The sequence below is a fragment of the Amphiura filiformis genome, chromosome 3, assembly GCF_039555335.1.
Source record: "Amphiura filiformis chromosome 3, Afil_fr2py, whole genome shotgun sequence".
Lineage (NCBI taxonomy): Eukaryota > Metazoa > Echinodermata > Ophiuroidea > Amphilepidida > Amphiuridae > Amphiura > Amphiura filiformis.
Genome location: NC_092630.1, coordinates 66,612,064 through 66,632,021, shown reverse-complemented (window position 1 = coordinate 66,632,021; position 19,958 = coordinate 66,612,064). Strand labels below are relative to the sequence as shown.

Sequence of the window (19,958 nt, the reverse complement as noted above, 5' to 3'; positions counted from 1 at the left end):
AAAGGACTCGAGTCCGGACTCGAGTCCGAGTCCGAGTCCCGAGTCCTCCAACACTGAAATATACCAAGTCCTGATGGTTTCAGAGAGCTGGCAGTTTTCAAAGAGGAAAGAACGGCCTTAGGGGCATTTGCTCTCCACAAGAGAGATGTGTTTTCATGGAATTTACTGAGAATGCTTAGTTCAATACATTTCCAAGCAGAGACATAACCAGGATCAAGCAATAGTTTTGCCCAAAAAAAGTTTTTGAGCTTGTGCAATCACAACTTTCTGGTTTAGGATAGGATAGGATAGGAAGCTTTATTTCACCACGGAGGCCCAAATCAACAAAGTTGTTCTTCCTTGGGGCCGTGGACATAACACAACATACAAAATATATTAAAACAAAGTACAAATAAAGTATGATTTACATCATCATAAAATTGATATATTTAAGGGGGTACTACACCCATTGCATTTTTTTTTTTTTTTTTTTCATTTTGTGAAGAAATGAGCAAAAAAAAATTGGACAAAGTGGTATGCAAAATGAAGGGCAAATTTTCTCGTTCTATTGGTGACATCGGTATCGATGTAGCTTACGGTACATGCTTTTAGGTAGAAGCCAAAAAGTGGTACATCACTCATGTACCACTTTTTGGCTTCTATCTCAGCGATTTTATTCTCCCAGCCGACAGCGCAACGCCTTAACCACTTGGCCATCTCACCCTCTAATCTGGAATATTGATTGATTTTTTTTTGATATAGAACTATGGCTGATGATATACTCCAAAACTTGGATGAAGCCCAAGTGAAATTGCTGGCAGAACAGTGTATCCTTGTGGATGACAATGATAAACCAATTGGAGCTGCATCGAAAAAAGACTGTCATCTCAACAAGAATATTGAACAGGGTGAGTTATATTCAGCAGCAGGTAGTTGATTTTAAAGGACTTGGTATAGTCTGCAAGTACAGGACAGTGGGTCGTTCCTTTATGTAATTATTTCATGTAAGCTAATCCTAACCATAATGTTACAATATGTGCATATTCATTGAATCTGTGTGTAATTTATGATGTTGTTTGGTGTCAAAGAGTATAGTGGAGCACGTGTGGCCGAGTGGATAAGGCGCCCGACTCATATTAATCCATAGGTTGCGAGTTCGAGCCCCGCTCGTGCCAACGTGTTGTGTCCTTGGGCAAGGCACTTTATCCGCATTGCCTACTGGGGGTGGGGTGGGGGTTGGATTGGATGTTTGGCGCTGTTTAATCTGCTGCCTGCAAATTGCATTGTGTCTGTTTAGGTGTGTTTAATGTACAATTCTAGCAATTTGCGGGTCACCATTAGAGTTTGAAATAAAACCTTCCTTTTTATAGTGTTCATAGGGGCAAAATTGTGGTAAATATGATGGTTTTGCTGTTGTTTTTAACTTAGCCTATTAGACTGTTGATGGCTGCTTTATAATTTTAATCATTTATTAGGCAAGAATTTTTAGAGGGAAATCATACTCTTAGTCTTGTAGACAAAAATTAAATGATTGCCAGTTCATTGATAGATAATTATGTGAATGATGATAAATCTGGCAATCTTATAATAGGTTTATTTATTCAACAAAATTGAACTACTCATCATGTTTGATTAGCTTACTAATGGTGTTTATGTTGTGATATGTAATCAAATAGAATATGCGATATTTATAAATAAGTGAAATATCATTACATAGTAATCAAGGATTGGAACAGCAGATTGGACTAGTAATGCTGTTGCAAACTAACTGCTCAAACACCTTTCATAGATAGCCTGTAATTAACACTTTTATAATTTGTTTCTTTTCATATTATTTGCAGGAATGCTTCATCGGGCCTTCAGTGTGTTTCTATTCAATTCCAAGAATGAGCTGCTTATTCAACAGAGATCCGATGCTAAGATTACATTTCCAGGTAATAATATTTGCACACATGTGGTCTTATTTTCCTCTAGCTCAATCATCATCTCAATATTACTTTTCAATGTGTGATTTGTATTTTTGATGTTATGATATTGAAATATAGTTAATAATTGAGTAAACAAATAATTTGAAGATAAACAATCTAAAAATGCATTTATGAAAGTGGCTTCAAGTGTTTGCTGCTAAATAGAAAAGATTACATAAGCCCCCCCCCACCTCCCCCCCAAAAAAAAAAAAAACCAGATTGTTTGATTGTCCTGCACCGACCAACCCTAATCTAGAAAATCTGCAAAAAGGTGTTTTGTTTTTTTTACTATACAAATGAATACCAACCCTAATTTTGGAAATTCCAGAAAAAGTTTTTTCTTTCAACATTTTTGACGCCCTGAAGTTTTTTTTACAGTTTCTACACATTTCTAAACTGTTTTAAAAACATGCCCAAATCACAACTATTTGTTAAGCTAATTACAGGCATACAGTCATGTTTTGGCTATGACCTGTAAAAAAAAAAAGAAATACCAACCGACCCAATTCTGAAAAAAGTTGTGGAGGACAAGCAAACAAATTTTTGGCCTAATTATAATTCTTTTGTTCCTCTCCTACATGTATATACTTGTTACTAGTAATGGGAACATGGAAATGGGCATCATAGGATAAAAACTTATACCAAATACATGAAAATAACCACTTGGAATCATTAGTCAAAATCATTGTTTTTAAATCTTTGAACTAGTAAGAGTGATTTATTTTAATTGTATTTGCAGGTTTCTGGGCTAACACCTGTTGCAGTCATCCATTAAGCAGACCTGAGGAGTTAGAAGATGAGAAAGCAATTGGTGTTAGGAGAGCTGCACAGAGAAGGCTTCAAAGTGAACTAGGGATTAAACCAGAAGAGGTACATACTTTGGAAATCACTAAGGGCCGGTTTCTCTAAGCATGGCTACTGGTCAGACTTTCTAAGCCATTGGGCTTAAGCCCAAGCAGTCCTATATACCAGTTCTTACAATTGCACACGGTACATCACCTAGAAAGATAAATCAATCAAATAGATTCACAATGGTAGGCTAGCTTGCAGGCTTAGGAAGACTGACCGCTAGCCCAGCTTTCAGAAATCAGACCTATGTCTCTATAAGATTGCGTATAATATGTAACTTGGGAGATAAAGAGTATGCGCCATTTTGCACTTGCTGCAGATTTGTGGAGAACAATTCACACCCAAGTTCTTTATCAACAGTGTAACTGCTGTTCTTGAAAAGGTCTACTGATATTAGAAGGTTATCCACCATACATCTTTTATGAATTTAACCAAATTATCATAGATGACAGGAGCTGATGTATACATATAAATCAAAGACCCTTTTTAGTTGTGTCCATTTCGGAAATAGCAGTCCAATGTGGGAGGCAAAACAGAGTTAAATAAATGGACATATTTAAGCCATGCTGTTTTAATTGGAACATCCTAAATATGCATCAGTGGGTTTGAAAACAGATAATGTCTATAATTGAATTGAATGTAGAGAAAGTATTGTTAGTAAACTATTTCACTTCCCCATGTGCAATAGCAAGTTCCTAATAAATCATTCATTTATTGAACAAATGGTAACTTCACTTTAACAGAACTTAATATGATTCTGTTTTTCCATACAGGTGCCATTGGATGATTTGCACTACCTGAGTCGCATCCACTACAAGGCAGCATCAGATGGCATGTGGGGAGAACATGAAGTAGACTATATCCTCTTCATCCAGAAAGATGTTGCAATCCAACCAGATCCAAATGAAATCCAGAACACTAGATATCTTAAAGCCTCAGAACTGGAGGAATTTCTAGCTTCTGTCAAAAATAATGGCACTAAAATTAGTCCATGGTTTGCTATGATTGGTGCAACATTACTACCCAAATGGTGGAAAGAACTGAATAATTTAGATAGCTTGGTAGACCATAGTACTATACACAGAATGTAGTGTGTTGGTTTATTTTATTTGTTCAAGCTTTTATATTTTGTCTGTTTTTATGTTAACAACAGGACTATAGTCTGTATATCTACCTACAATCAAGGAAATTAATGTTGGCACACTCTGGCATACTAAATGTAAATTGCCACCCCTCTCCCCCAGTTCAATGTTGATGAAAGCACCTTTTCCATTGGGCTCTCCAGTCTCCCCAACATTGATTGAGGGGAGGGAAGGGGAAAGGAGAAGGTTTGTACTTCTCATCAAACATAGTTATACTAATTTCACTGAATTATCAGAACGGCAATGAAGAGTTCCAACATATTGTCAAGGTGTGCCAACTATTAATTTTGTTAATTGTAGAGTCACCGGCACTATCTTTGAAATTCAGTGTGGGCTTAGCGTAATTTCTTCCATGTACATATGCGGCACGTTAATAGCACGTTTAAAGTATGTACACACACCAATTATACTAAGCTAACACTATACTAAGCTAACACAGAACATGCTGAACTTCAAAGCTAGTGCCGTGACTTGAGGTAGATATACAGACTATAGGTAGAGTGTGTGTGAGCCACTTGGGATACTATAGTAAGAATTCCAATCGAATGAACGCGGCTTTCAACAGCTGTACTTGATCCATCCGCGATCGTATATCGCGTATTTCAAACTGCAACATGAACGCACAACCTTGGATACAATGCTAACCAATCACAAGTGTGTTAGCATGGTTGGATTCACTTCCACGTTACTCACGCACAGTCGCACAAGCTGGCATTAACAGTGGTATAGTAATATTAGAGTTTCAGTGTGCCAAAATTTGGTTAATTTTGAACGTAAACAGGCGACAGAGAAGCACATCGCAGATTTGGCAATATGTGGTATGTTTTTTCCCCTGAACCGATACACACAAAACTTCATTGTTTACCCAAAAAAGTTTTCCACCAGGGACTGTTGTGTACTGACAAGCTAAGAGGAACTGACGGACCATGATGGGCTTGGCTGTGCCACTGCTTTAGATTTTGGCAAATTGGTCAATACATTAACATTTGCAACAAAATTGGCTTGAATGTTATTTCTTTACGCCAAACAACTAGGGCTTCAAAGTTAACATTGCATTATTTGTAAGGTCAGCTACCAATGTTTTTGTTGTATGGAATAAATGACAGTCTTGTAATCTCTTGCATTAAACATGGGTTGCATAATCTTGAATCTTTTTGATTTTTGAATTTCTGCATTTAATTACATTGAACAAACTTAATTCTAACATTGGCTCCAACAACTACTGATCCATTTAATGGGGTATTTCGCTATCTGAGCAAATCACTTGTAGTAGTGATGTCATTGACATGCAGTTATGTCGACATCAGAAAAAGTTGCCAATGTTGACATAAAATTTGGATTACAACATTTATTGACATTGTTTATGACACAATGGTACTTATGAAATATTGGTAAAATGAACTAAAATCTTAAAAATAGCCATGATGTCTTACGTTTAGTAAGTAGCTTCATTAACTTGTACTTCAGCTTATGTCATGCATAATGTGGCATTTACTGTGGTATATACCATTGTTTATTCAACTTTATTGATATTCTGGACCGAGTCACAGGCATACTTTTATGTCGACATGTCGATAAAATTTTTGCCACATATCGACAAGAAAAAACATTTCAATGACAGCACTTCTTTGTAGTAGACAATTTTCATGTTTTATGCATTAATTAGTGTGTATGAATTTGTATTTTTGGATTATTTATTAATTTTATTTTCATATTTCTTGATTACATTAAATAATTTATAAAAAAATATTTGACTTGAACTTTACAGTGTAGGTATCTGTAAGATGATGTTTTGAATCCAAATAATTGGCATATCTACAATTTGAAATTACAAGGTACTCTAGATCGGTAAACTTGAGTGAGATTTAATCTTTCCCTTGAGAAGTCCTTTTCAGAGGGCTGAGCTTATCGGCATATCTGTCTATCATTCACTATGAGATCTACTTGAATCTTAATTGCATGAACATGTAGATCTGAAATGGATTATGAACAAACACAAGTTGGATAATAAAATATTGCAGCTGGTTAAATCTATGATTTTGTCTGTATAGGATTCTTTTGAACTGCTTTTGTTTTATTTTAAGATTTACATTCAATATGAGAAAGTAGTTTTGATGTGCAAAACTCACTGAACATGCGCAAAACTCTTTTGGATTTGGTAGAACTTTTCATGTCATGGGATCAAGTTAAATGAGCCATTTGCGACATGATATCAATTTTTTTCATTTGTTTTAATTGATGCTCATCACAATGTGTTGAAACTCCACATAAATCTGACTTTGGACCATGTATATTTTGCTGAAAAGATTTCAGCTCAAAATGAGTCATCTTGCTTGGTTGCATTAAAATGCAGAGTCTTCAAGGATTCAAGATCAATGCATTATCATCGTCCATTTGCATTTCATTCTCAACACATTGCAAAAAATTACATAACACTCAGTCATCTTGGAAAAATAGTACCATTTATTTGTCAGCACCATGTAAAGTTTACAAAATGTGATCAATATTACTGTACAATGATATGGCAAGTTAACTAACAGAAAGACATCTCATAAAATGTTCTACATTGAACATTGATTATCAATAAGTTAAAACAACAGGTATCCCTTGAAATTTTTATAAAAGGCACTTTGTATAATGATGTAAAAGACAATTTGTCAATTGTGACACAGTCTGGCAAATTCAGTATGAGCATATTCTGCATAGCTCAGAGGTCCTTTACTTTGATCAATCAATCGTTGATCAAGTCACATCTCCATTGAGACTCAAGCATGTGCCTTTATCCTAAGAAGTGGTAGTTGTATAGAACTAAATTTACTGCCAAGATGTGACAGGATTATGGAAAGAGATAATTTTAGAATGCAGGAGGGAAACTGAAAAATAAAAAGAAAAACCAAGTGAGGATACATGTAAATCTGCTAACTTCCTCATTTGTGACCTGCTTCCACAAAATGAGCGTAAAGTTGGAAGTTTCGAGACCTTCCAGCTGCCAAGTTGATGTTCTTTGTGTGACTTGCTCCTGTACAAGCCAGTAGTATGTCCTTTGTGAATGTACTACTCGTTCGCAGAATGTCCCATTCGCAGAGACGTACTACTAGCTTGTACATGTGTGCATCAAACAAAGAACATCAACTCAGCAGCCAGAATATCTCAAAACTATTAACTTGCAACTTGACCCTCATTGCATGGAAGCAGGTCACATTTGAGGCAGTGTGGTGTCAAATATGGGCCACTATTGAAGAAATTGAACAATTCCAAAATTTCATAAAAAAACTAAAAGGCTGCATGCAGTGAGGTACAGATTATTCTTGACCTGACACTGTGACAAGTAGCATTTCCAACCTGTTGCTTAGGTAATATCAATACAATGTGCTAATTAGGCCTAGAACTTTCTTTTTTTTTTTCATTTGCTGTAGGCCTATATATTTTCTTCAATTTTAAGATAAAAGGGCACTGAAAGGATGTCCTTAAGGGGTGGGGTATGAGCGTTTGGACAGTATTTATTGTGGGACATTAAAGCACATCAGACATATCGACTTGCATTCTGAATACGAAGAATGTCCTGATGATATCAAATAATTTTGATTTTTTGAAATTGCAATGTAATACACATTTTATGGCAAATGATTAAAATTGATATTTTTTATATTTAACAGTACTCGAAGTAAATTTTTTTAATCTGATGATGTATACTTAAAGTGTATGTAGGTGGGATGAAAAGTCGACGATCAATTGAAAATTTTGACCTTTCGTATTGAAGATATGGATTTTTTTCCCAAAACACACAAAAACCCATATCTTCAATATGAAAGGTCAAAATTTTCAATTGATCGTCAGCTTTTCCTCCCAGATACATACACTTTAAGAATATGTCATTAGATTTATAAAATTTACTTCGAGGACTGTTATATATCAAAAATGTGAAAAATATCAAATTTTAATAATTTTTCATAAAATTTGTATTATATCGTAAATTTCAAAAATGAAAATTATTTGATATCAGAAAGACATTCTTCGTATTCAGAATGCAATTGATATGTCTGATGTGCTCTCATGTCCCACAAAAATACTGTCGTTTAAACGCTCATTCCAGATCCCTTAGGGCTCATATTGAAATTCCCTTACACAGGAAGGTGTGCGCCATCCTGCAGCTTTCCTGTGCGAGCCTTCTTTGTTAAAATCCTGGGCAGGGTGTATCACTGATGCATATAATCCATCCGTTTTATGACCGAGCTTTCCTGAGGCGCGCGCTTAGCGAGGGGAATCCTGCCTTCTTTCTGTGTGAAACGTGGTAGGGTATTTCAATATGAGCCCTTAAATAGGTTTCAATTATGACAGTTGACAGACAGCACCAACAAGTGAAAGGGTGCCCACTACCAGTTTCATTTGTTGCTGAAATCCTTTACAATATACTTTAAAAATTGCAGAATCTAAAGTCCAATTCTGCTGTGAAGCTTCAGCCAATGTCCAATTCCTCATCATTTGTGCTGTTTATTTTCTTGTTTCCTAAAATCTGTTGCACCCAAGCACTGAAAAATGGTAAGATTTGTAATATAATTCTGGTTAGGCAAAAAAAATTGTTTGCTTGGCCTCCACTGACCGACTTTTTTCTGGGTGTAAATTTTATTTCAAAGTAAGATTTGGCCAATAACATTTTCTTAAGAAGAAAATCATTACTGTAAACTCATATAACAGTTCATAACTGTCCATTCCTGCATCCATGTTTCCAATAATCTTTTTGTCTTATGCCTGTAAGTATTTAGTCACCTTGAATCTATTTCTATGGTGTGTCATGCGTATTGACGGTCTGAAGTATTGATTATCTTTCCACATGACCAATGCTCATTGCCTAGGCCTATACAGTAGTGAGTCATTTTTAATCCGACGTACCAACCAATCCCAATTCCTCAAACATCCCATTGGAGGGCAAGCAAACAAATTTTTTTTGGCTTATGATTTTTGACCTTAAAAAGATCACTTTTTGCCCAACACAAACTGTTGGTGAACATGCATGCATGAGAAAACATCATCGTAGAACACTTTATAAGTCTCTTGCATGGACAGTAACTCTAAAATGGCATATCATATATGGTAATCCATGCCAAAAACAAAATCACACTTTTACAATAGCTACATATACATTTCATTATCCAAAATAAGAACTTTTATACAGAACGGAAACAAATTGCAACTGCCCAGATACATATATTTACATGCATATTGTATGATAAAAAATGGCAAGATAAGTTACTAAAATTAAGTTAATTAGTACAGTTAAATCACTTGTAAAGCCATTACAGGCCTAATAATGTTAGAAAATACCAGTTAAAATAATATCATCTATTATGATATTAAAAATAATGTTTATACAGTTAAAACTATTTGCATAAAATAAGCACACTCATAATTTTTGAAAGCACTTCATATTAAATACATTGGGCCTTTTAGCATTATTCAAATAAGTGACCTGTCACATCAAAACCTAGCAATTGTTTTCAATTTCTTAACCCAGTTAAGCTGCTTTTTGCTTTAAAATGACATCTCACACATTGATATAGAATGTAAAATATTGATTTCATGCGACATAATTATATTAAATAAATACCTTTATATTTATTTCATACATGTTTTCTTAATTTTCATTATAATGGATTTATGGCAACTGCTATGATTCAATGTGATGGTTCACATATGGAGCTGTCCAACTGTCAAATATTTTAAAAATTACCCTTGATTTTGTTAAGAATTTATTTGGTCAAATAAAAAAAAGCATTTTCTCACAACACATTCTTCACACACAAAACCAATATCTAATTCACTTTGTAAAATTGAAATACCGTATTTACTCTATTAAACACCCCCAAACTTTTTCAAAGAGAACGTGACCGAAATGCAGAAATTTCCATGCCATATCATGTAAGCATGATACTTAAGCTTAAAACTGGCATTTCATGATCGCGAAATTGCATTGACAAATCCTATTCTAACTTTCATTTCCGTCATCGCCACATAGTAGAATGTTCACACATTTAAGTAGATAAATCGCAGAATTCTTGCATAAAAATGCACTTGCAGACTTACAGATCAAAAAGCTGTATCAAAATGATTGGTACCTATCAGTTTGTATTCATTATGAAATATCAAAATTTAATTAATTGTATAACACCTGGACATTTCAAGAGTATCCAATGCTGTATTTGGAACAGGCAGGCTTTCCAATAAACATCAGTATTGTAGTATTTTCTGATATGTGCTTCCTGCATAGGCAGCATCATGTAGTATTTCAAACCTGAAGTCATATTTTGCATGTTCAGGAAGTCATATTTCCCAAGTTTTTTCATTGAAAATTCACTTCAAATAAATGCCCCCTTTTCAATAATGCAACATCCCCAGGGTGTTTAATAGAGTAAACATGGTAGGCTTGAATGATGACATTATTGGCAACTTGGAATGTTTTCAAAATAAAATGAAAATATAAATATTATAATATATCATTGGAGTAAAAATGTAACACAATCTGATCTATGTATGCCAAAGGTGGCAAATTTGAAATGGAGATAAAGGCAAAAATATATAGTAAAATGAACCAATAAAATACCTAAGAAAATAGATATCACTATAATACCTTGGGTGTCTTCATTACATGGTTGCTTAAGGGCTGGGGTATGAAGTTTGGACAGTATTTATTGTGGGACATTAGAGCACATCAGACATATCAATTGCATTCTGAATACGAAGAATGTCCTTCTGATATCAAATAATTTTGATATTTTGAAATTGCAATGTAATACACATTTTATGGCAAATGATTAAAATTGATATTTTGATATTTAACAGTAATTGAAGTAAACTTTTTAAATCTGATGATTTATACTTAAAGTGTATGTAGGTGGGATGAAAAGCCGATGATCAATTGAAAATTTTGACCTTTCGTATTGAAGATATGGATTTTTTTTTTTTTTTTTTAAAAATCCATATCTTCAATATAAAAGGTCAAAATTTTCAATTGATCATCGGCTTTTCCTCCCAGCTACATACACTTTAAGAATATGTCATTAGATTTATAAAATTTACTTCGAGGATTGTTATATATCAAAAATGTGAAAAATATCAAATTTTAATAATTTGCCATAAAATTTGTATTATATCGTGAATTTCAAAAAATGAAAATTATTTGATATCAGAAAGATATTCTTCGTATTCAGAATGCAATTCGATATGTCTGATGTGCTCTCATGTCCCACAAAAAATACTGTCAAAACGCTCATTCCAGATCCCTTAATGTTTGTATAATGTAATAATTATATTAACTTAATTTTTTTTAATGCCCCCTTTGGCCTCCTTAGACTCAGATTGTGTCACAAATAAAATGGACAATGGTCATAAATGTTAAAATGGTAAAGCATAAATTTGTGATGCGGTCAAGCAAAATGGGGTGGATGTCAACATGTCAATTTTGATTTTTCTGCATTAAGTGACAAATAGGAAGCACCACATTTCACTAAAAATACTTCAAGAATGTAGCCAGTGTATAGTTTCAAATAGATGTGTACAAATTTTTAAAAAGTGGTAATCTGCATGCTTGCTTTGGACACATTTCAAAATTTCATTTAATGATATCCAACAAATTTTTGCCTGATTGCATGCATCACATCTCTAATATCCATGAAATGAGTAATGTGTGTCACTCATGAGACGCAGAATTGTTTTTGTTCATCTCCAGCGCAAGACCGTCGGCAAGGACCCGAATACCCCAATTTTCTCCCCATAGCTGATGGCACGATTGTATGTGGCGGTATAGGGAGTCCCAGCTCTCCTTCTCTAATTCTGTGGCCTACACCCAGAAAGTGTGTGGCTGCATGTTTGTGTTCTGTGTGTAACACATTGTGAACACCAAACTCATGTGCTAAGCGCTGCATGCACATACCCTTTGTATAACACTCAAGCTTAGGGATGCCAACTATCGTTCCATTTTGGGCTTTAGCCCATAAATGCCAAAAATACACAGTCAGGGATGTACTTTAACGCCTGCCCGAATGCCAGGGGCGGGTGATTTTGTTGTCGGGCAGGTAAATTTTTCTAAAGTCACCACCTGGTGGGTTAGATATTGATGATAAACTGGTAATATCACAAGTACAGTAATAACAGCCGCACACTTTTGTTATTTAAACTGTACTGTTAGGGTACAAAATATATCTCTTTGGTTGAAAAAGTTTCATTAGAAAAAAATTATATCATTGATATGTTTGCAATGTGAACATTTATATAACTCAAAATTTATATGTTATTAAAAATGTTGTGAATAAAGCCAAAACGTGTTTATAACATATTTATAATGTTTTGTGTACATTTTTTTGTTTTATCATCATTGAGCCTAATAAATTTATATACTCATGTCAGCTGAATAACATTGAAGTTATCATTAAAGTCCTTGAAGACAACTTCCATTAACCTATAGTATAAATACTCAAATTTATTTACAGTATATTCTTCTGTCACATTGAATTCAATGTCAAAATTGAATGCACATGTACTTTTGATCATGATTAAAGCATTGTAATTGCATCCACAACTTGCATCAAACACTTTATAACTACTTTGTGTCAGAGCTATCTATTGCTAGACTAATCCAGATAACATTCAGCAAATGACTTTGGTCAAAATATAATATTTTGAAGCTGCATACTCTTGGTTTGATCTATGGGTGAAGTACCATGATACAGGGCATCACCAATATGGAAAGACTTGATAGTATGAAAGAAAATGATATAATACTTAGAATATAAAAAGGTGCCTTGAGCTGAGTAGGAGTGAAAGAAGAAAGCTGCTGTAACTTACAGTGGCAACCTATGAAAGAAGTACTTGTAGTACTGAAGCCACTAATAAATAATATCTATATATGATTGATATTAGCTTTGAATATGAAAATAATTTTAGTATAATTTACTAAAATATTACCAGAGTATACTCTGTAAACCCTAGAGAGCCTAAAAATGGCCGATATCTCAGCTCCACATGGATTATCTAATGGTTCTAAAACAATGTCTCCAGTAAAGCATTCTCCTCTGTTGGAGATGATGGTCTACTCCTATCTATAGCTGGATTTGGAATCATAGGAACTGTAAGATTGAGATCATCATTACTTGGAAAAGACAATCTGGACAACTCTAGATTACTGATATGTGTCAAACCATTAGATACAGCTGAACGTGGTCGTAGAACAGTACCATCTGATGAATCTCCCGGGCTTAATGGAGATAATGGCTCATTGTGAGGAGACGTCTCTATGACAACGTTGCTGACTGGTTTAGGTCTTCTTTCTATGGTCCTTGGGACTGGAATAGGAGGATGATCTGGTGGTTCATCCAAGTCTACAGGACTGTTTATTGTGATGCCATTCCCATTGGCTGAGTTGTTTTCCTTGCATGTGATACTATCAGGAATCTCCCAATAATCTTTTTCATGTGCTGCTTCCAAATCCATGTATACCTAGAACAAAATAAAGATGAAAGTATAGTTAATTCAATGCATGTCAATTCTATTAATAGTATTTTTTTCTATTATTGATACTTATTAATGCAAAAATACTCTGAAAATATTTTGGTACTTATGATTTTGATACACAATTATATTTAGGCTCTGTATACCAAAAATCACATTTGGACTTGAAATATTTCGGAAGTTCTTCATGTAGATGTAAAACTAAAATCATTTTTGGTTCTTCCATTGAATCAATTCCAATACCAGCCAATTTGTCATTTGTTATGCTCATATATTCACATTCTGTTTTGCTGGGTGAAAATTGTAGCGTAATTTCCCTTTCAGAAAACACAAACTCATATCCGCCATATCTTTAATCCAAATCTTTTTTTAAGAAAGAAACTCCAAAACTCTTTATTATTCAGTAAGGCCAAACAAAAATAGGTTTTGTCTCATGTTCCATGGGAGCTTGTAATATAACACACAGCATGCATTTTGTTATTTTACATTTTTACAATTCAGCAATGCCAATTGTTTGTACTTTGCAAAATCTGATTATAATTCATATAGATAGATATGTTACATTTCAATGGAACCTGAATATCAACATAAATATTGTCAAATTTCATGAATCACAAAGGTGTGAAAATATTAAAATATTAGATAGAAATAAGTGTCACAAAAAATGAACCAATTTGACATTCAACAAAAAACTTGAAAAGATTTTAAAGGGTTATGACCCATGCAAGGCTAGAGGATTGGGGTGTAGGGATATGTCAAAATTAGGATTCAGGTTGGAACTAGCAGCAAGGTCGGTGTCAACTGCATATATTCACACCTGTTACACCTACCTCTTTTGTCCTATCTTCCAATCTTTCACCCAGAATTTTCACAAGTTCTCCAAATGTTGGCCTTTGTTTTGGTTCTCTATGCCAGCATTCAAGCATTATTTGGTATCTAGGAAAACAACAAACAAAAACATATATGACTCTATGACTGATGTGTGTCAAGCATTGCTTCCAATCAAATGATAGCAGGTATTCAAATAAAGTATCACATGTATTCATAATATTTCCTATAAAGCCAGATTTACAAATGCTATAGTTTCTTATGGTAGGGGAAACTTAAAGGTAGACTAGGTATTGTTGGTCGAAGCAGCCAAAATGAAATTGATCTAAATCAATATGTTATTGAAAAATAACACAATGATGTTTTGCAAAATTTCATTCAAGAAATCATATGCTTTGAAAACTTGCTTGATTTATTCTTGAAATTTTAATCTGTTGTATGGGTAAATTTTATATTGTATATTTTATGTATGTGCATTTTCCTTTTTTAGTTGTAAAGCGCAATGGGGCATCTGCGATGCAAATTGCGCTGTAGAAATATTGGTTTATTATTATTATTATTATTATTTTTGTTGTTAATGAGTTATGTACGTTTTACAAAAGTGTTGTTGTTTCAGCCCTCTTTACAACATAACTCAAGAACCACAGGACCTACAAAAGTATATCTGTGATATTTGAATTCTTCTACACTCTCGCTATGAAATGATCAATGCAGTTTTTGCCAAAGCTCATTACCATTTGCAAGATGCTGTGAACTACCAAATCGCAACAGTTTAAAATAGTCGATAACCTTAATAGTCCTTTCTGTTCATGGATACCACTGGGTTAAAAAAAATAAAAACAACATAACATATAACTTCTTCCATGTCATTAAAGATAAATTGGTCCGAAATTGGTTTAATATAAAATGATAAAGTATGTACACATTTGATGTTACTCCCAGCACCAAGTTTTAATAGTATATGTGCAAGACCCTGGTGACTTTCACTCCCACACATAACCCAGCATTCTGAGACTTACATTTCACCTGCTGCATAATCTGGTATAGACATTCTGTAGCCATGTTTGAGTTTGTCATAGAACCTCTCATCAACTTGGAACCCAGGATACGGGGAACCACCTAGAGAAAATGTTTCCCACATCACAATACCGAAAGACCACCTAAAGTGAAAAATCATACAAAGAAAGGAAATGTTTGTTTGAGTTTTTCCTTTTTTAATTCAGAGACAATGTTCTTATACATTTGGTTTGATATGCATAGCATCAAATGATGTACTACTTTCGGATTCTATTGCTTTAGTATACTCTCCAGAGAGGTTGCGTCAGCAAGCTACTTTTGGGCTCTGTTCCTTTAGTATACTATTACTATCCAGAGTGGTTGCATCTTGGAACAGCCCTTTGGACTGGCCTTGTGCTCTATGTTTGCTACGTCCATGCAAAAACTGAGAAATGCCTTTTTCACAACTGTTTGAGTAACCAATAATGCTGGCTTTAAATTGACACCCTACTTGAAAAATCCCAAGGCAAATGTTTGAAAATATGATCAAAAAGTGCACGTATTTGCTTATTATTTTCTTTATATTTGACAAATTATATTTGCCTATATCTCAAATTGATTTGTTGATCAATTGGTTTCTGAATCTGAATTCTTGATGTTAGGAGTTATTATTATGCAGCCATTTCTGTTATAACAGATGCCAATTGATCTTTATAGAGTTATTAATATTAGGAATGATTAGATGGCATTGGACATCGCCCACTGTATAAAATAGGGGACTGGATTAACACAATTTTTTCATAGTGGTATAATTAAGTGCTGCATAGTAGTGTGGACCTACTGAGCCCCTGAATTTGATAATAATACCTCTATAAAATACTATAATACTTAGTGAAGCAATATCATTTACATTTAAACCTTACATAAATTCAACTGCTGGTGAGCATACAGAGTGCAAACAGGGAGGAAAATAACATGTTAACTGGGTGGGCATTTGCCCACCTAGGGAATTATGTTGCCCACCCAGTAAATTCAACTTGCCCATTGCCCAAAAATGCCCACCCAGTAAATTATTTTGCCCACAAAAAATGGGCAGCATATACATGTTTTGTAATTATCATAAAACTAGTACCATGGTGATATCTCTTGCTATATGAAAGTGCTGTGCCTTTTCATAATAATTTGCCAATTTAAGCCTGGTGGATAGTCACAGCGTTTTACTCGCAGCGGCAAATCGCAGCGATTTTTTTTCCCGCCGACGAACAGCGACTTTGTCGCACTTGTTCAGCGGAAAACGCTAGCGAGTCCATTTTTTGCCGCCGACGGAGTTGCGATAGAAAAAGTTCAAGTAGAAATTTTTTCTACTGGAAACGATTTTAGCTGGCGATTTTCTGTACTTGTCCAATCAGGTCGTGTTATTTCCCACGTGACTTGCCCCAAAGTAAGCATGAAGAAATCACAGACATCGTGGCGAACTTGACCGACGAACAAATTGAACAGCTTCAAATTAAAAGTGGAACAATATCCTCATCTCTATATCTTACATCGGATTGATTATCGTGATGTCCAAAAGAAAATGAATTCCTTACAATCCATTGCTACTTGTTAAATAATCGAAGGAGTGGATGCAGGGAAGAGATAGATCTTTTGATCTTTTTCAATAGTCAGTATGTGCATCATGATGTCAGGCATAAGAATGATCAGCCATGAAAAAACCTGAACAGTTTGAAAAAGCCTGAAAAAGTGTGTGAAATGAGGCTAAAAAAGGCCAAAAACGGGCTGAAATTATAAGAAAGTGCGGAAATTTGGACCTGCAAAAGCAGGAAGATTCTCATGCCTGTGATGTGCAGTGATCTAGGCTACTTTCATGATCCTCAGTGGTATAGGGCAGCTTAGGGCCTAACATAACCACTATATAATTATTATTATTATTTTAATATAGGCCTATTAGGTTATTTAGCCTGACCGCTTGACTCCGCCGGAGTATAATTGTGCAAGACTCGAGACTATCTATTTGGCGGTGAATATTCAAAGCACAAGAGAGAGAGAGAGAGAGAAAGAAAATCTTAATCTTGTCCTTCAAAAATCACAGGTATACCATCCTATATATCATGCATTATTACTTCATACGAAAATGACACTGTTATAAAATGCATAAAAACGGACAAGACGCTATTATTTAGGCAACATACGTCACCATAATAGACTGGCAACGCCAGCCTATAATTTTTTTTCTCGCAATTGAAAGCGTGATAAGTCGCACACTTTCGCCGAAAAGTCGCACACGTTGGCGAGAAATCGCGGCGATTTGCCTCTGCGTGAAAAACGCTGTGACTATCCACCAGGCTTTATTCAATTACAACTTTAAATATGTTCTTTGATCGGCCAGGCCCCTCCCCCTATTTTGGCCGTAAATTTCAGATAGTTTATAATGTCTCTTCACATGAATTAAGAAAGTTGACCAGTCTCTTGCATATTAAATGCTGATATCATTAATGGTGCTATAATTATAATAACTCTGGCATGCAGGGGTAACTTTGGCAGGTTTTTGCAGGTCACTTATTTATGAGAAATGTATGTTGTTTGAAAAGAAAGAAATTTGATTTAAAGCCATAACCATCATACAATCTTTTAATATGAAATTAGTTAATTTTTTTCAAACTTTTTTCTTTCCTTTTTTGTTGGTATATTTGTAATGTTTACACATGTCCCAATTTACACCTAAATGAAGTAAGCCAAATTTGTTGTCTTTGTAGGTCAACACAGCAATTTTGACATAAAGTCATAATTAAGACTTTATGTCCCAGTGGGGTTTCTTTCACTTTCTTTTATTATAAAGCTGAAAATGGACAAAAAAAGCCTTCCTGGCAGTTATTACTAATATTATTTCAGCATTTTGGGTAAAGAATAACAAAATTAAAATTTGACGGAAATCGTATATCATATCTAATAAGATTTCTATATCGTGCATGTCTGTAGGTTTGTGTGTATCCGATTCCTAGTGATTAGTCCTATTAAATTTCAATTTAGTCTCAGCTATTAATATTAACACAAAAACTGCCGGATATGATATTCATAGTCCAAAGTGTTACATTATCACACATATCAAATGTTTAACATTTTAAATTCAATCCACATCTAATTAATTAACAAATTGAAAATATATTATATTTCTGATTAAAATCTGTAAAACTATCCGATGGTTTAGATGTTCTATATGTCAACTATAAATCAAAATCTCTGTAAATTGACCCAAGGTCTATGTAAATTTTCTCAGTATTTTCCGGTATTTTGTTTCAGTCAAAATTCACTGGTCGAAATTTGAACAAGATCTTTCGTTTTATTTTGGATGTGGGCCACGCACTCAAATTGGGCAGAAAGAATTGGATATTGTGGGTATGCTATCAAGTCAAGACAGACTAGTTAAATTAAAACTTGGCCATGTTTTTAAAATTTTCCATAACTGTTGTCCTGAATATATGAAAATGCATTTAGAGTATCATCTCTTCATAATTACAGTGCCAGGGGTAGCCCATTCAACTTTAAGGTTCCTCACTCCAAGGGTCAAGATAGATTCACTTTCTTTAATACAGCAAGTCATCATTGGAACTCAGTCACCTCACTGCCGAATGAAATCAAGAACATTAATGATTTTAAATTTTTCAAACAGTCTGTTAAACAGTTGTTGGCTGATCAAGGATCCATTTGATTTTTAGAGTTTGAGCTGGTCTCACATAACTGCTTTTTGCGTCCTTCGTGCATTGTTGTCTCTATCCTTGTTTTTGTTCGACATTTTGTTCAATGTTATCTCTTGCTTGTAAAGGACCCCAATGGAAATAAGCTTTTCCCAAGGCTTTTTGGGCTATCCTTGGTACTTGTGTTGATTTGTAATTTCGTTATACTTCATGTTCTGCAATTTTGATGTGCAATTATTTTATTTTGTTACAATAGTACTATTACTGTAGTGTAGTTTGTAGTTTGTATGGGATTCTTATAGTACCAAATAAAATCAAATCAAAATCAAATCAAATCAAATCAAACTTGTTTGAAATGTACTTTCATTAAAATTTCTCAGTATTTTTCGGTCTTTCGCTTCAGTCAAAATTCACTGGGCGGAATATGAGTCCAAACATTACAGGTAAAATCATGACAATGTTATAAATCTCCCATGTTTGGGAACTATCACAAAGGCCCATTTTCTTTGGTAGATATGATAAAAAGAATCCCGCATCAAATGTCCATGGGGGCGGTAAAGTTCAATTTTACATTGAAGTTTGCAAAAACAGGTCCGCATTTTGGAAAATGGTGCCGTTAATTACAGCTGCCCACCCAGTAAATTATTTTCCCTGATTTGAAGGTAAAAATAAATTAAATTGCCCACCCAGTAAATTATCCTTATTTACCTCCCTGTGGTGGCTGGTTCCAATTATGACATATCTTGTCTTTGTTTATAGATATACAGGGATGAAAATGACTGGTACCTTAATTCTTTCTGTAGGTCTGAATCTACAATGACATGTAATATGTAACAACTTTGTCAAGATACAATTCCATTAACAATAAATTCATTCTTCATGAATTTGCAAATACTCACACATCACTTTGAGAAGTGAAAACTTTGTCAAATATTGATTCTGGTGCCATCCACTTGATTGGTAACAGACTCTGAAGGGAGGAAAAAAGAAGAAAAAAGAAA

The 19,958-nt window shown here is 34.4% G+C and overlaps 2 protein-coding genes across 2 annotated transcripts in view; one reads left to right on the top strand and one right to left on the bottom strand.

The window, feature by feature from the left end:
• Positions 1 to 713: 713 nt before the first annotated feature.
• On the top strand, positions 714 to 6,554 carry LOC140148998 (isopentenyl-diphosphate Delta-isomerase 1-like). The gene is made up of 4 exons (XM_072171131.1): positions 714 to 887; positions 1,821 to 1,913; positions 2,686 to 2,816; positions 3,569 to 6,554. The coding sequence occupies exons 1-4, from the start codon at positions 746 to 748 to the stop codon at positions 3,884 to 3,886; spliced, it is 684 nt and encodes a 227-aa protein (XP_072027232.1). The 5' UTR covers positions 714 to 745; the 3' UTR covers positions 3,887 to 6,554.
• Positions 6,555 to 11,674: 5,120 nt separating this feature from the next.
• The window catches only part of LOC140147448 (vascular endothelial growth factor receptor 1-like), a 66,459-nt gene continuing 58,175 nt past the window's right edge, over positions 11,675 to 19,958 (bottom strand). The window contains exons 21-24 of the mRNA XM_072169225.1: positions 19,857 to 19,927; positions 15,286 to 15,426; positions 14,269 to 14,374; positions 11,675 to 13,426 (exon numbers count right to left, since the gene is read on the bottom strand). Of these exons, the coding sequence (XP_072025326.1) occupies positions 12,971 to 13,426; positions 14,269 to 14,374; positions 15,286 to 15,426; positions 19,857 to 19,927 (774 nt within the window). The 3' untranslated portion in view covers positions 11,675 to 12,970. The remainder of the gene's footprint in view (positions 13,427 to 14,268; positions 14,375 to 15,285; positions 15,427 to 19,856; positions 19,928 to 19,958) is intronic.